Raw genomic sequence first — 16,813 nt, 5'->3', positions numbered from 1 at the left:
AGGATACAGAGAATAACAACCTGATGCTTTAATGGTATGACACTAAAAAGAGCCTGGATCAGCACTGTGAGCTCCCATTGAGCACGGTTCCCCGTTTCTTAAAACGGTATCCATTACAACGACCTATTTTCATGAACATACCTTGCCGTAACAGTTGGGCCCTATGTGCAGGAGGAAGAGAGGTAGAGAGGAAGGTATGCAGCCTGACAGCCAGCAGGAACCTCAGGCCACAATCATCCAGGGTCTCTCCACCTGGAAGGGAAATGGAGGAGAACCTCAATGCCCGCTGGCGCTCGCCTGCTGTCACATGTACACTCATGGCCAAGCTGCTCAGACTCACTTGGCTCCCAACTGGGCTTGCAGAAAATACACCCAGGATTTATTTCACACAGCACATGGTGACTTTCGGGGGGGCGAGGTTGGGCCAAGTATGAGAGAACACATCTCAAACAACTCTATTGTTTTTATTTCGAGCGGTCTGCCAGTTTCTCCGGTGAGTATCGCGACAACAACAAAAAAAACGAAGGCTGAACTGACTATACAGCTGCTGGCACAGCCATGATGAAGGTACCGGTGGCTCTTTTCAGCTCTTTTAAGTACTTTTGGAGGGAGCACACACAGAGCAAGGCAACACGAGTTAGTTCATATTCACAGCCGCAGAAACAGAAACCGTGTGGCTTTCAGAGGAGGACACCTCGGAAAGCCAGGGGACACTTTACCATGGACACGTCTCAATATCATTCAGAAACGGAAGTTATTACCCCGTCAGAAAAGAGATTGATAGAACAGGGAAGCCCTTCGACACAGTGAGCAGGCGACGGGCTCGGCAGCAGCGGTACCTTTGCGGTTCTGGCTGTCCCGCAGGTCGGTGCTGGTGGTGGCGATGGTGTCGGCCAGCGCCATGAGGGACATCTGCTCCATGCTGGTGAGGCCCGGCAGGCTGGAGTGGATCAGGTGGTTGGACAGCACCTGGGCGTGCTCAGGTCCGAAGAACGTGGGGCTGTACTGGGACAGGTCGATCACCTGGCGGGACACGGGCAGGGCAACACATGGAACGGGTTTTGGACACAGTTCAGGGATGGATTGAACAGCAATTCTTAGACATATGTCCATTGATTGTTATTTTTTCAATGATAATTTGATGGCTTAGAAAGTCAGGGATGGTTAGTGGAGTATAAGGGCGAATGAGTAAAAATCACGATAAGTGCATAATACGTGCTATATCGAAGCATTTCACTTGCCAGAGGACAGAGGAATAAAGCTTTACGATCCTGTAAAAAAAGAAATGCAGTAAAAAGCCAATGCCCAATTTGCAAGATGGATTGTTTTACAAGTGTATACACTACAGCCCTATCCGAAGGGGATGGTCACCTTACTGCACAGAGACGGCCTGCTGGGATTTAAGGCCTGGAAATGGTCTCTGGACAGGTTCTGTGGGGTAGGTCAGTAAGCTATATTAAGGTTCATCTTCTCCACGGCAGTATAATCAGGTCTATATGGCCCGGGGTGTCCATTCATTTTATTCACTGTGTGGTCTAACTGGATACCTCTGAGGAAGGTGTTTGATCATATCCATAAATCTCTTTGATGGTGACGTCATGGCTGGTCTCTCTGATCTCTCACTACAAGTAACCATAGCAACATGGGAGCTTGAGCATGCATTCGAGTGGGAATACGCTCTTGAGAGAAGGATCTCTCACACGACCATCTCTCAAAGATATTTCAAATTGTCTTTACACTGTTTGTGTAATTCATTCCACAACTCTAATGAAAGTTTTTTTGTTTTTTTTTATAATCCAATTCAATCCTCTAAACAGTAGCTCCTTGACTTAACAACATCATCTGATTTATCCATAAATGAATGATTTATTTGTTTATTAAGATGTATAAAGTAGACAGAGAGGGCGGTGAAGGTTGAGGGTGACCTTACGTCATCGCCGTTCATCACCAGAAAGATGGCAGACACCACCGCTTCCAGTTAACGGATTTTGATCACACCTTACACAAATACAACGCTGCGCTACGAACGCCTAGGAAACAGTCATAAACCTTCCCAAGGATTTAATATGACCTCTTACATAGAGAAAAAATAATAATAATAATGTTGCCCTAGCCAATCAAAACCGACCTTATTCACGGCCTCCTCTTGATCACTGTCCAGAGGCTCCAGGTCAGCCGTGCTGGGCAGGTGGAACAGCTCGTCATAGGCATCGGTCTGACTGGACCCGTGCCCGCTGTCGCCGCCTACGCTCCCCGTGGTGACTGCAGGGACAGCCGTGAGGCACGAGAGAGAGAGAAAGAGAAAGAGAGAGATGGGGAGAGAGATGAGAAACCGCCATTCAGATAATAGTAGACATGAAGTGAAATCAAAGCTGCTATCTTCATTCTCATGCGCACTGCATCCACAGGAAGCGAAAATTTACACAAAACCACACAATGAGTAATTTCCAGACAGAGAAATTCATGTATGTGTATGCATGCATATGGTAGCACAATATAAAAGTAAGAAATAATGAAACACTTTTCAATCTATAAGTAGAACCACATGCGGATGCAAATGCAAAACATTTGAAACAACATGTGGTGGATTCCACGGAATAACAAGGATCTGTATTGATCCTTGTTCTCTCTACGTCCCAGTGGAACGACATGCGGCTACCCGTTTTGGGGAGGGTGTCCTGGTCGGCTGCCAACAGAGCGTAGAGAGGCAGGGGGGGGATGGAGTTGATCTCGGTGTAGTCCGGAGGGGAGCCCTCTCCCTTCAGGAACATCTTGTTGTCCCGGGCCGTGCTGCCTCCGGCGCTGATGGTCCGAGATCGCACTCGTTTGTTCAGGTGGCTGGCGTTGTCTTTGAGAGTCACGACCTCGCCCGCGATGCACTTCACCAGGTGAGACAGAATGGCCTTGGCCCGGTGAACCTAGCGACAACACGAGGAGGATTAGTATTGATATCATTCGTATATTGAATGTGATTGACTATAGTGTAATTTATATTGCATTTATCTCTGAAAGTGATGTACAAGAACTTTATTAAAGAATAAATCCATACAAATAAGCTTCTTTGTTTTCTAAACCGAATTTTTACTGTCACTACTAACAACCTTTTTAAATCCAAATAACCACATGACCGAATAAACCATGCCTGGATAGTTCTGCCATTCTTTTACCTTTCCCAGATCCATGAGCTCGATCAGCTGCACGGGGTGGTACTGGGGCAGGGTGGGGAAGAGCTGGTGGGCGGCCTCAAACAGCCCAAAGTCCTCCATCTCCACGGGGAGGTCGTACGCCGTCCTCTTCCCGCTCAGCTTCTGCGCCAGGCTCGTCATGGAGCGGGTCAGGCCCTTCTTGGGCGGGGCCAGCGTGGACAGGCCTCCCCCTGGACTCAGCGCCTCCTCCTGGCTCTGCCGCACGGCCGAGAGGAGCGAGGACACGCTGCTGCTCAGGTCCTCGGGGCCGGCGGCGGCGATGGCCCTGGGCGGCGCGGGCGGCTGCCACTGGGAGTAGACGTGCATCTCGCAGTCCATCCCCACCACCAAGATGCCGTCGCGCACCCAGGAGAGGGAGACGGGGATGGGCGGGGAGCCCTCCACCGAGGACACCAGGTCCACGGACCGCAGCAGCACCAGGCGGGACGCGTGTTGGTTCCGGTCGGACGACATGCACACCTCCGGGGGCGTGCCCGAGAGAGGGCCGTACATGTAGAGCTTGGTTCCGATGCCGACCGTTAAGATGTGGGACCCGTCCTCCTGGGACACCCAGTCCAAATGCACTAGGTTCTTCCCGGTGCACGTGAGGCTGTTCTCGGCGGGCGGGGAGAGCTCCGCGTCGGGGCTCCGCGCTGTGCTGCCGTTGCTCCGAGGGGGGGCGGTGGAGCCGGTACTGTCGAGGACCAGCGTCTGCTCAAAGACCCACTGTGAGCCCCCCGTGGATTCACATTGGAAAACACTGATGTGGACTAACGATTCCCTGTTGCTAGTGGAGTAGGGGTTGGGAATGATGTTCGGAGTTTGGTTCGTGGCGTGGCTGGGCTTGATGCTGGGTTTAGCGTTCATGTAAGGAGTGGAAGATATTGCAGGGGGAATGCTCAAGGATGGCTGAGAGTTCATCTGCGGGCTGGAGTTCACCGCCGCGTTCGGCGTCTGCCTGTAAGCCACGGCGATGCGACTGTTATGACAACAACTGATCTCTATTGGACGTCCCGGGATGGTCACTGCACTGCAGTTGGCCAGTCCCTCCTCCACGAGCAGCGGCCACTCCTCCCAATGGTAGCCTAGCTTGGGCGTTTCCGAGGGCGATGCTGCCGCGACGCTGCACTTCCAGAAGCGCACTTTTCCATCCGAGCAGGATGTGGCAAAGAGGTACGGTGCACGGCCAGCTGGCAGCAAGGAGGAGGCACTCAAGTGACCTAGAAGGAGAGTTCACCATCAAACACTTCATAAAGTATCAGAATTTGTTTGTCATTTAAAGTGTGTGTGTGCTTGCGTTCGTGCGTCTGTGTGTGTGTGCCTGTGTGACTTTGTGACTGTGTGTCTGCGCGCGCACAGCCATCCTTCATGAGCAGGTGGTTCAGAACAACACACCTGCCGAGGGGGTCACTGTGATGACCTCCACCCCAGCAGGGAGGGGCATCTCCTGGCTGTACAGCCTGTGGGTGGTGAGGTGGAGCCGGCTGGCGCTCTGCAGGCTGGAGGTGCAGGCCTTTGTCCTCTGGGGCAGCGGGGAGCGGAGTGGCGGAGAGGACTTTGAGGACGCTGCGACCTTCTCTGGGGTGTCTTCTGTGAGAAGAGAAACAGAGACAAAGGTTTTTTTTAGCAGAGCAGTTAGAGCAGGTTATTTCGTCGTTAGGCGGATGTTGCATATAGCTGCCCAGGCGTTCGCAACAGCTGTGACCGCGTTGGTCTCGAGCGGGGCCTACCCATGGTGACGGGCCGCGCGGCCAGGTGGAGATGCCACATGTGGAGAAGGGAGCGGCCTGTCTGGGTGAACTCGACCACGACCAGGAAGAACCGCGCGGAGAAGCCAGTTTGACAGTCTGTTGGTGGAAGACACACACAGAGAAGATCGAATTTATTTGTCAATAATCATTTATATTCCATAGCCATTGCTCCAAAGACATTATCACATCAAGAGGGCCATGCATGTTTGCAGAGTAAATATGTGATCTATATCTTCACCAAACCAAGACGCTCTACTTAAATGTGAAGTACTGCAGGGCTTGTTGACTGTGGCATTGTTTAGTAATTAATCATGAAATTATTTAAATTATGATGAGTCATCATCGTTTTGAAAAGTGTTTCTCATGCAAGATGTGGCAATTTTTTTTTTTTTAATTAGCCTACGGTTTTAACACACGTTTCTTTAAAATGTTATAAGTACTACAACTCTCTTGAGTCCTCTCAATACAGCCTACAAAATCTCCCATGATGCATTCTGATGTACAAGCCCAATAGGAGTACGTCTGAGTGTACCGGATTGAGCAGTGACAGGGGATTCGGTGGCAGTTTGGTTCCCATCGTCATTGCCCAGAATGAGGTCCTCTTCAAACACATGGAGTAGCTGGGTCTCCTTCCCCTGCTGCACAGGGACCAAAGCAGAACACATTCCCCATTAGAGGAGACCCAGTGCTGGACTGCTGGAACTGGGCTTGTCGGCCCGGCTGGGAGCCGCAGTGCCGCAGGGGAGCCGGATAATAATAGGTCAAGCCCCCAACACAGCCGAGCGGTGTCTTCATCAGAGCTGGGTCACCGACCTGACACCATGACACAAGTTGTTCCCCAGTGTGCACGACTCCGTCTGTGTGCATGGACAGACTTGATAAGGGCCCGTCAGAGCTAGCTTGCACTGTACATGAATGCTGGCATTTGTGTAAGAAAATCGGTTGAACCATCAACTAATCTGGGCTTTGCTGACTAGAGTTGGAAGGTGGATATCTGGCACAAAATGAGGCTTATTATCATGGATCATGTACCCAGCATAAATGTGTGGGTGTAGATTGTACACCTACACATTTATGCTGGGAACACCCTTTGTTGATGGTTCAACTGTTTTTTCTTTACCAGACTATCCTGTGGTGTCGGGTGTATTAAAAGACTTCTTTAACGATCTGGGCCTCACCAATTCGTAAAATCACACATTAAACAATATTTATGGTCCGATATCCTTTAGAAGTAACAGCAGAGGACGCGGGCAAAGGATTGTCATGTTGGAAAGACGATAGCCAATTGGAAGCCACGCTGACATAATACGTAATACCAAGAATGCATTGAGTAATTATAACGGAAGCCATGGCGGCAAAAACAAATTTGTGGTGGTCTTCCGAATTGGATATTTTGGGTTGCAGGAGCTAGTTCCTCCTGAGAGTTGTCGCCCACTTAAGTCACGATTTTGATCGGAAGCGAAAATCAGGACTGGGTTGTTGAGGAATGGAATCGGTTTGTGTATAGTGTGCTTCAACACATAATGGACAAAACATTTAAATGTACCAAGCTCCAAATACAAGTAGCGGGACAATTTTTTTATAAAAATATTGGGATTGCGTGAAAATGCGCGAAAGTTTTTGTCTTCACATCGCAGGGTTCATGAATAACCTTTCCAGGATGCAAGGAGTCTGCTGTGAATCATTTAATGGCAAGGCTGCTTTAATTTAACTGTTTTTAACTTATGTATTTGGTTGTTATTCCTCCACCATTATTCTTATTATGTATTGAATAAGAACAAGTTGTTAACTGGTGCGGTAACAATATTAATCAGCAATATAATTTATCATAGATAGAGATTCAATCCTGGGGTAAACCTCAGTATTTGTGTTACAAATAATTTAAAAAACAGTTGATGAGAACGACTACTTCTATAAAAGTGTATTTATCTTTTGGGTAACAAGGCTAACCAGACCAACACACAAACATACGGTAAACTATTAGCCGAAATTCTGAAACGAAAGTTAACTCATGTCACACCTGAAATAAATGGTGTGAAAACAACATCCACGTTATATGCTCGTCATAGGGATCACAGACCAAACACAACCATTGGCTTTGGAACATGCTATGCTTCTTATGCATTGTTTATAATCTCATCCTTTTCTACACTTGCAGACTTTCTTGCTGGGAGCCAGCAGAAAAAAAACAACCTTTCATTTTGAGCGTTGAAATTTCTTGTTAAAAAAACACAACACACTGTTGCCTTCTCTCCTCTGAACCATCTGAAGTCGAACATCTTTCAACCATTCTGGCAACAGAATCTATTCATCCCTTCACAAATTGTAACAAAACTGTTTTCATAATATATATTAAGGTGCTTAAGATAGGCATAAGGGATTAGGTCAAAAAACATATTTTAGACATAATACTTACAAAGTCAGTGATAGCATCCAGCTCAATAACACAACCAGGTTTGGCTGTGGACTGTTGACTGATGATGTTAAACACCTCCCCAACATATTTCTGCAGTGAGAAAAGAAAGGATTAACAAAATAAAAGGATTAACAATATAAAGCAATTGGGCCTGGCATGACAACTGCTCACGGCATCTTTCGGAAGGAATTCTTAGAACCTGCTAAAAAGATAAATACTATTCAGATGCTGTTCAAGGCTTTTTTTGAAATGTGTTCCTTTTAAAAGGTCTCTGGTAATTTAATGTCTTCCATTTACTACTTATCAAGGTATTGCTATTTACAGATCGTATCATACAAAAAAATAAAAAAGGCGTACTAGTCAATATGCCAATTACACAAATGTGTTTCTAGTTTTTCAGGCCAGAAATGCCTATACAATTATACTCTAGATTGTAATTAGCAGTAATAAGGTTAAACAAATATTAACAAATGAAGATCATCCTACTAGTCTAGTTTTAGAAGCAACAAATATGTTTGTAATGTATGCATGGCTCCTTTAACCATTGTGTGTGGGCACATCCAAATTCCATCATGTTTTTTGTGAAAAGCTATACAATTATTAATCCAACATTAAAGATCCTACATATTATGCCACATTGCTACTATGGTATTCTAGATTAAAAAAATATATATATATTTTAAGTGGACACTATCGTTCAAGGTGTTCTAGGCCTGACAACCACATTCAAATACTATTACACCTGCCGCACCAGTGGAGCAAAGGGTCCAGACAATCACTGAGAATGTTGTTGTGCATGTACAAACAAATGGTCATTGTGTGACACTTGCCTCATGACTACCAATCAGCCGAACCACTGTGCTAGAATACTACGCTATTATTGTGGCTGTAAACTTACACATATGTCAGGGTTGGACAGCTCACTGAGGAGTTTCTTGGCTTCAATAACAGCCTGGTACAGTCTGAGTGAATGGCCGTCACTGGCTACAAAGCAGGCACTGGGAGAGTTGCAGTACGCCCCTATAAATAAAAAGGAAAACAAAGACCAATGAATAGTGGATATTACAGAAACAACAAAGAGCGAACCAAATAGGAAAAGAACTGGGTGGAGGAAATGTCATGTTTGTTGGCTATAATTAGTGGTCAGACAGATATTAATGTTGTTTCTTCAGCAGAAATAAATCAAAAAGGGTTCACTACAAAAGCACATGAACACGGCACAGAATCCCAATGCAGACCCAAGCTGCCCCTGAACCTCTTTAATCACCCACCCAAACAGTTGCTGGGGATGAGCGCCGGGAGCCAAGCCACGTTGGCGAAGGCGGAAGCGTGCAGAGAGTTGATCCGGGCCAGCTCCGAGACCCCTCCTGAGAAGGAGAGCGGCCCCACGGGGTCCACCCTCCACAGGATCAGCTCACTGTAGATGGCGTTGGGGTCCTGGGAGACCACGCCCAGGGACACCCGGCTGGGGCGCGGGCCCCGTCCGGCCGGGGCGGCCCGGGAGAGGCCCGAGGGGTGGGCGCCAGGCGGCGGCGGCGGCGCCAGCCGGTCCACGTCGGGCGTGCACAGGGCGTTGTGGTGCGAGGTGGTGAGCAGCAGCGGCAGCAGCGAGTGGCAGGCCAGGTCGTTGAGGTGGAAGCGGTGGCCGCAGTAGCGCGACTTGTGCGAGACGCTGAGCACGGTGGAGAAGGCCGAGTCCTCGGCGAAGCTCACCGCCCACTGGTTGAGGGAGCCGTCGGCGTGCGTGGAGATCATGAGCACGTTGGGCGTGAAGATGCTGAGGCGGAGGCTGCTGCCGGACGCCGCCTTGCCCTGACCGCCGTAGCTGATGAGGGCGGAGGTGGAGCGGGGCAGCGTGCCTCTGCACGGCCACTGCCGGCAGTGTTGGACGGCCAGGTCCACGTTCTTGTTGCAGGCGTACATGGTGACGCTGCGGCTCAAGGTGTTGGCGTCGCCGGTGGGGAACGCCACCGGGATGCGGGACACGAAGGACACCTGAGAGATGAAGGGAGGAGGGAGGGGGAAATGTTTGGCGGGGGTGGGGGTTCTAGATGAATAGCGACTGGGTTTATACATCGCTTTTTCAAGGCAAGCCGATTTTATTTGTGTTCCAACAAAAGCTAACTCGACCCCTCGGAAAAACAACCACAGCTCTCAAGGAAGAAAACTCGAGAAGGATTTCAGGAGCGTGTTGAGGAACGCATTAATCGCTTAACAGTTAGATATGGTTTCGCCTCGCTTTATTTGGAGAATCCTGCTTGAGCCCACGAATAAAGCATTGAACGAGAAGTATTGACTCCACTGTCTATTTTGGACAGAGATTGGACACTTGCTCCTTGATTTGACCGTACTTCTTGAAGAGGCATCCCTCCTTCCAGGGAAGGTTAGGAGTGCAATAGGTGCCAAAATCGATGCGATATAAATGGAAGCACAACAAAGTTATGTTGAAATTATTGATGATTTCAAAATCAATCCTCAATGTGAGCTGGTCTAATCTTCCACACTAAAAGAGTGATCAAATCGGATGACAAATAGTACCATGGACGGTATGTACTATTTGTGACAAGCAAGGCCAACAGTATTTCACAATATCTTTGCCAAAATTAACTAAAGTGGAAATGACAGAGGGTGAGTTATCGGCTGCTATGCCTGGCTGGCCGGCCAAGCAGAAGTCTCTGTCCATTGTAAAGCGGCTGATAAAATGCATCAAGGAAAATTGAAATTTTATATGAAGTCACACTTAATTAGAATACCATTAGCTGAATGGCTACAGAAGAAGCCATTAGAATGGGAGAGAGGCAATCATGACTGTCAAAATGATTTACATTCTGAATGATATCCTGGCTAATGCACACTTTGCGATGTCATTTAATAAGGAAAACACATTAGGATTTGCAAAATGGTCAAATTGAATAAATCCATCAGTATGGACATTACAGGTGCCACACAAGCATAATGAATTTCTTTGTTAGGGGAATGGATGCTCATAATTTGGATGTAAAAAAATAAGAGTCAATTGTAAAGCCAGGATAAACAAAAAACCTTAACCTTACCTTAAAACAGAGCCTCTAGGCCAGACATTGTCATCCATTTAATGACTTATTTGATTTAAGACCTAATAAAACTAACACTATACAGGACTACAAGAAAAGGATGAATGTAGAGCAAGGATTGAATGCAAGATTATCATAAACAATACACTACTCAGCAATACTAAGTTTGTTGTTCTACAGGTTCCAGGTTGCAATTAGCAACACCAAGGGAACGGTCATTATTTCGCCCTAATGGAGACCATTATCCCCCCAGATAATAACCTATTCATTCCTAACACACACACACACACACACACACACACACACACACACACACACACACACACACACACACACACACACACACACACACACACACACACACACACACACACACACACACACACACACACACGCCAATGTAAACACCTACCTGAGCTTGTCTGTACATGGCTGGCTGGTATTCATCCAGCCAGTCCACGTTCCAGACCAATAGGGAGCCGTCCATAGGGTGGATGCTGAACAACATGTCCGCCCCTTTGTTCCACTCCGCCAGCAACACCTCCACCCGGTGCTCCACCGCCGCCAGCTCCGAGGACCGCCTTTCAGACCCCTTGGGTTCAGTTGAGGTAGCGTCTGCATCATCCGAGTTGACTTCCTCTTCTGGCTCTGGAAGAAAATGTCATCATTTACACCTGACAAAGCTGATCAAAATAAGGAGAGTGCTGCAAAATTGTTCACCTAGAGACCACTGTCCCACTGCTCTGAATCACACGCTACCATTTATACTTTTTAAATAAAAAAAATGTATAATGGAAGTCAACCCCATTCTCTGAGACTTCAACTAGGTACTTCAGACTTCGCAACTCTGTCCATTTTTTACCTCTAAAGTCTGTTCAAACATTTAACAATCATTACACTATCTACACTGACAGATCTTCGATATTAACCCTTGTTGAGATTCAACGGCCTTAGTGTAAAACCTGTTTCGTATATTTTGATTTGGTCTCATTGACTTCCATCCTTTGAGCTTTTTTAACATAGAAACACACTGTAAAGACATTCTGCTGTCTACTTCTACTGATCATGATCGGGTGCAATTTACAGATGCCTGAGAAACCGTTTTTGAGAACGAGTATATTAATTTGAGGCTAGGATCTTCATAAATGGCTAGGTGTCTGCTCCCGGTAGAAGATACAAGGCTAATGCACTTAAACACAAGCTATTTCACGGCATGCTATCTAAACAAACAATAGATGTGTCATGAAAGCTGAGACTCCACCGAGTCTCATCATTAGGCTGATGTGTGAGCTAATCTTGATATACTCGATGTCAAAGAATAACGTCAATGCACGACAAATGTTGTTATTTAGAGACATAATTCAACCCCAATTCAACCCAAATAGTACATAACTATTGCACTCTTGACCAAACTTCATTCAAATCGGTTAAAACTTGTTATTGCGCATTTCTCTCAATCTTCTTTCAATTTAATCTCACTTTACACTACACAGCCTTCACTGCATTTTCTGCAGGAAAGGCATTTTCTAGTTTATTTTTTTTTGTCATTTGGCAGGACTGAAGGACTAGAAAAGCATTACCAGACAAAACTCATGTGTTTCTAAGAGGATAGCCCTACTGTTTAAGAACAGCCGTGTGCACACCTTCCCGTGTAGGCTCAGCCTCGTTCTCCAGACTGCCCCGGAGCTGCTGGAGGAAGACCTCCATGGCCAGAGTGAGGTGGAGCTCCTTGTTGTTCAGCCAGTGGACTGTGAAGGGCCCTCCCGGTTCCTCATCGTCTCCCCCACATAGAGAGGAGATGGAGGGGAGCAGGGGGATATCTGGGATAAAGACATTCAAAGATTTGCCATCAGGACTGTGGGTTGAAATAGGCAACTATAAAGCCTGCAACTATAACATTTCCATCGAATGCCATCTAAATATCCCAGAAATAAATGTGATGCGCCGCTACGAATATAAGATGTCAAAAATGTGTGGGTCAAAAGGGAAATTGCAGACAATCCTGTTTAACAGCCGGTAAGAATAGATCATCTTAGACAATCGGGGGACCTCTTTGTGGCTTGCATCAGATTAGACTCCATTTAAAAACGCCCTAACGCACCTATTTAAATTGGAGGTGTAAGTGAAAAGTGGGCTTAACCCACTTTTCTTAGTATAGTACAAGATTGCTTTTAATTATATAACTAATAATACAATTCATTTTCCTTTTTGCCAAGCCCATTCTTAAATTTTGGATAAGATAGGAGATTCTTGAACACCATCTACTTCATTGCATTAAAGACGTTTTCACGATAAAATCCTTAGGTTATTAGACTGTATAAAATATGAATCCCAAATATGTATTATGAATTCTAAATGTATTAAATGGTTTAGTGTTGGAGATAGGGCTAACCCTGCTTGCGCGTAACAAGCCTTTCATAATAATTTCATTTAAATACGAATGGGCTTTATTTATTTTAAAAATACCCATTTCTCCTAATAATAAAATGAATGTATTTTCAAATGGTCGCCACCTGTGGCTGGGTTGATGCTGGCTGCGATGTGGAAGTGACACAGAGCGTTGGCATGGGGAAGGCTGTTGCTGCCTGATTTGTGGCTGTAGTGCCTCCCGTTCAGGTGGGGCAGGCAGCCTGTAACAGAGGGATGGGCCACGCCATGGAAAGAAGGCATCCCATAGGAGTCCTGCAGGTTGAGCTGGAACAGAATACACCAATTAACTAACGCATTGTTCCACCGTTAAGGGTGGAAGAAAAGGGGAGTGACTCTCCCTACGAGGAGGAGGGCCAAACCTCCTGTTCAAGACATTAAAAGTTACCGAGTTTCTTCATTTTATAATTTTTTGGGGGAATTTTAGAAATACCACACACACACACACACACACACACCTTACTTCCTCTCTGAGTGCAGTCAGAGAGGACATAAGGACAAGGATAATGTGAATGTTCATTTCAAATAAAGTACATTTTATATGTTCGAGGAAAATGAGGTTAACGGAGACAAACAAATGAAAACCTCTTATCAGTTTACACTGACCTATGACCAAAGAGACGTAGAAAAGTAGATAACTCATTATAAATAAAAAACTTTGAAAAGAAGGTTAGAGCAATCTTTAGGAGGTGGTAGCACAGATTACAGCAATCAGGCCAGTTTTCCCTCACTGATGTTTCTCTTAAGCCCTACAAAGCTCAGAAAACCATCTTTGTGTCTGATAGCCAATTAATTTTCCCTTTAACTCCTCTAAAGCCTCTTCTCTTCTGTGCTTTTTTTTTTTTTCTACTCCCTCCCCATCTCTTATCTCTGCTCTATGCTAATTTGCAAAATTAACAGTGGAGCCGGTCGTCGGGTTTGAATTCCCCACGAAAAAAAACCAAGTGTGCTGGAACTAACAAAGGGATGGAGGAGAGGATATTTCCATTTTCTTTAATAGAATAGCTTAACATCTTGCGTGCTGGTTTGTCCACTTTGTTAAGGGCTTCACAAAATAACCGCGTCGTTCTCGTCATCCACAAAGTTGCACGTCCTCATTCAATTAGGACCTGGCGGTACCCTTGCGACCAGAGGGCTGTGTTCCACTTCAGGCATCACAGTAAAACATGCTACAATTAGTCTCACCTGCAGCGGTGCCCTTCCCTGTGACCCCTCCTCGGAGCCGTTCTTCCTGCAGGGCCCAGACGGTCGCGGCGGGTCACCCTGTTGACCGGTGGCGTGGTTGTTATGGTGACTGGAGAGGAGACTGTCGTCGGGCAGGAGGGTCTCGGCCCAGAGGCGACACACGCTGTCCTTACAGCAGGTGAGCAGCACGCTACACACCGACCCTCTGGTGGGAAAACACGGGACACAGACGCTCAATTTGGGACGTTTATGGGAAGACGGAAGCGTAGAAGTGTGACGTAAAGGCGTCGTCATCGATTATGCTGCTCCGATATAAGGGAACAGCTGCAAGATCAGCAAGGCAAACTTAACTCTTTCACAGCAACAAAAGGTTATACTCTTGTCATTTTCCAGATTTACTAGGAAATACACTGCATTAGAATGGGGAATGAATCAGGAGTTTTGTTTAATTTCAGTAGACTAATAGGCATAATTATGTACACACATACATATATCGAAGGGTAACTTCCAAAGATAAACAATGGTAGGCCTGTCCATTTCTAATAAAAATGTTCCCTAAATTCCCATATATAGCAGCAGACAATATTGTGTGTCAGATTAATAGAGGTTCCGTAACCCGATGTGGTCGTTTTTGGACTACATTTCCTGTACGTCCATGTTAGTGGCTCATCACATTAGACTTGCATCACATTATCCTTTGAGTCAGAGGACAATTTCAGGTCAGACCAGGATATTACAGCTGGGGACATAGGTGTCTGCGACTAACCCATTTTGCATGAAAAATGGTTTAATTTCCTGCAAATGTTAAACTACCCTTAGTGAAAACCCAAAGGAATTAACATTTCAGATATCAGGGGTCTGTATAAATTAGATGTTATATGCATACTACAGCATGCACTTCAACACAAAGTGCAAAATGTAAAATCTAATAAAATATGTTAATGAAATCCTTTTAATTATCCGTTTAATTAAAGATTGAGTGCACATTGCATTCGTAAAATGACACAATTCTATGTACAACTGCAAGGGTGGGGCTCAACATAGCGGAGGGATGTGTATTGATTAGGAAAAAATCAAAAAGCTATTGTTTGATCCCTCTATTCATGAAAGGAACCAACCAGATGTTCTTTCAATGTACATATTTGACTGAAATACAAACGTACCTGTTTGTATTGACCAGGAGCCTGGTCCAGCCCAAAGGCTGTAACCTGACACAATAGCTTCTCTGTTATTAGATTAGTTAGTCTACACCAGTTGAGCCATCACAAGTTGACAGAAAGCTCCCTCAACTCGGGGCGGTTTGGTCTCAAAAGAAGTGCCCGGTTCCTTTGTTTCACTCTATTTACATTTCAGCAGAAATAGCACTACATTTCAACAGTAACTTTAGATCCAAGGGATATGCTAATCCCCATGTGTAAGGCTTGAGACTGGATGTTATTGTGTCTTTTTGGGGATGTTGTCGCAAACTTTTACTTCGCTCCATTCCCCATTGTTTCAGGTTACTCTCTACCAAATTTCATACTGTACATATGTACCTAGGCCAACAGAAATAATAAAAGCTAGCAGAAAACATCCTTAGGACTGGACTTGGCTTCCGGCTTAAGTCAAAAGGTCAAATATTGAATTTCAACTAGAAAATGCAATTCATGCTGAAAATGCATTTAAAAACATAACCTAGACTTAAACCATAGCCTCATTCTCGTACTATTATAAATTGGACGCGGTCATGCTCAATAGAAGCAGAGAAACACGTGGAAGTCCCATATGTGTCTTTCCTTTGAAGTTGGAGAGGGGGAAAATGTTTTAAAGACACGACTGTTATGTCAAATAAGAAGCAAGTCTCCATCGGGATCCATGGGAATATAACAGTGGATCTTTACAGATAAACGCCCGATGCTCAACAAGTATAGATTGTTTTTATGGAATAGTCTCTAGGTGATGGATCGTAGGAGAAGAAGGGCCTCAATGTCTGTAGAGTATGATAAGAAAGAAAGAAAGAAATCCTAACAAAGGCTTAACATAGCAATAGTTCAGCACTAAAGTACAAAACAATCTCAATAACAGAGGACATATTTATTTTTATTTTTCATGCTCCGTGCAATGTCTTACAAGGGAGTAAAACATCCTGATTGACAACCTCTGAATCGACCTCCCTTACCGGGGCATGTACTTGCTGGTCTGCCTCCAGGAGAAGCCAGTGACGGAGCGTGGATGGGCCAGGTAGACGAAGGAGAAGGCCAGCTCTCCATGGGCTGAGCCCGCCTCCGGGGGTGTGAAGAGGCTGGACACTCCCGACTGCCACTTAATGGTGCTGTACCATACCTTCACCAGGCAGTCATCCTGCATGGAGGTGGCACAGGGTAGAATGGCGGAAGCCAGTCAAACGACAGGACAACTTCTGTTCAAACGTCTGGATACGGTGAGGGTTAACATTCAACTACTAGCAGCTATTTTAATGTTGATGTTACTGTTGTTAAAAACAATTAACATGCAACTAGTCAACCGTACATGGGTAATCGAAGCCAGGGTAATTAAGAAATAGGTTTGGGGACAACTTACAAGTCCAGCTGTGGCAAAGAATTCTCCATCAGGAGAGAACTTCATCAGATTGACGGGTGATGCTGTCCTATAGCAAGGGAAACCAGAAATTAATGAAGTCGACTGTGCAAACAGAAGGCTAGTGCAGTAGCTCCCACAACCGCTGGGCATGCCCACTAGTTAATGAGCAATTTATTAATTTATCATTCACAATATATTTATATAGCACAGATGTTACTTAACAGTGCACATCAAAAT

General features: G+C 45.6%; 1 protein-coding gene across 4 annotated transcripts in view; it reads right to left on the bottom strand.

Moving 5' to 3' along the window:
• Nucleotides 1-16,813, bottom strand: part of dmxl1 (Dmx like 1) — a 46,343-nt gene that overhangs the window by 25,563 nt on the left and 3,967 nt on the right. For 3 of the 4 annotated variants that reach the window (XM_030359847.1, XM_030359850.1, XM_030359848.1), the window contains exons 7-24: nt 16,577-16,643; nt 16,176-16,357; nt 14,018-14,222; nt 12,919-13,099; nt 12,049-12,225; nt 10,818-11,053; nt 8,624-9,347; nt 8,251-8,372; nt 7,353-7,442; nt 5,469-5,574; nt 4,916-5,032; nt 4,581-4,775; nt 3,168-4,405; nt 2,660-2,918; nt 2,129-2,262; nt 1,372-1,431; nt 840-1,023; nt 142-252 (exon numbers count right to left, since the gene is read on the bottom strand). In XM_030359847.1, the coding sequence (XP_030215707.1) occupies nt 142-252; nt 840-1,023; nt 1,372-1,431; nt 2,129-2,262; nt 2,660-2,918; nt 3,168-4,405; nt 4,581-4,775; nt 4,916-5,032; nt 5,469-5,574; nt 7,353-7,442; nt 8,251-8,372; nt 8,624-9,347; nt 10,818-11,053; nt 12,049-12,225; nt 12,919-13,099; nt 14,018-14,222; nt 16,176-16,357; nt 16,577-16,643 (4,388 nt within the window). The remainder of the gene's footprint in view (nt 1-141; nt 253-839; nt 1,024-1,371; nt 1,432-2,128; nt 2,263-2,659; nt 2,919-3,167; nt 4,406-4,580; nt 4,776-4,915; nt 5,033-5,468; nt 5,575-7,352; nt 7,443-8,250; nt 8,373-8,623; nt 9,348-10,817; nt 11,054-12,048; nt 12,226-12,918; nt 13,100-14,017; nt 14,223-16,175; nt 16,358-16,576; nt 16,644-16,813) is intronic. The other variant, XM_030359849.1, reaches the window with a different exon arrangement.

The sequence above is a fragment of the Gadus morhua genome, chromosome 6 (genome assembly GCF_902167405.1).
Source record: "Gadus morhua chromosome 6, gadMor3.0, whole genome shotgun sequence".
Lineage (NCBI taxonomy): Eukaryota > Metazoa > Chordata > Actinopteri > Gadiformes > Gadidae > Gadus > Gadus morhua.
The sequence above is the reverse complement of the archived record's forward strand: the minus strand, read 5'-3'. Positions and strand labels throughout refer to the sequence as shown.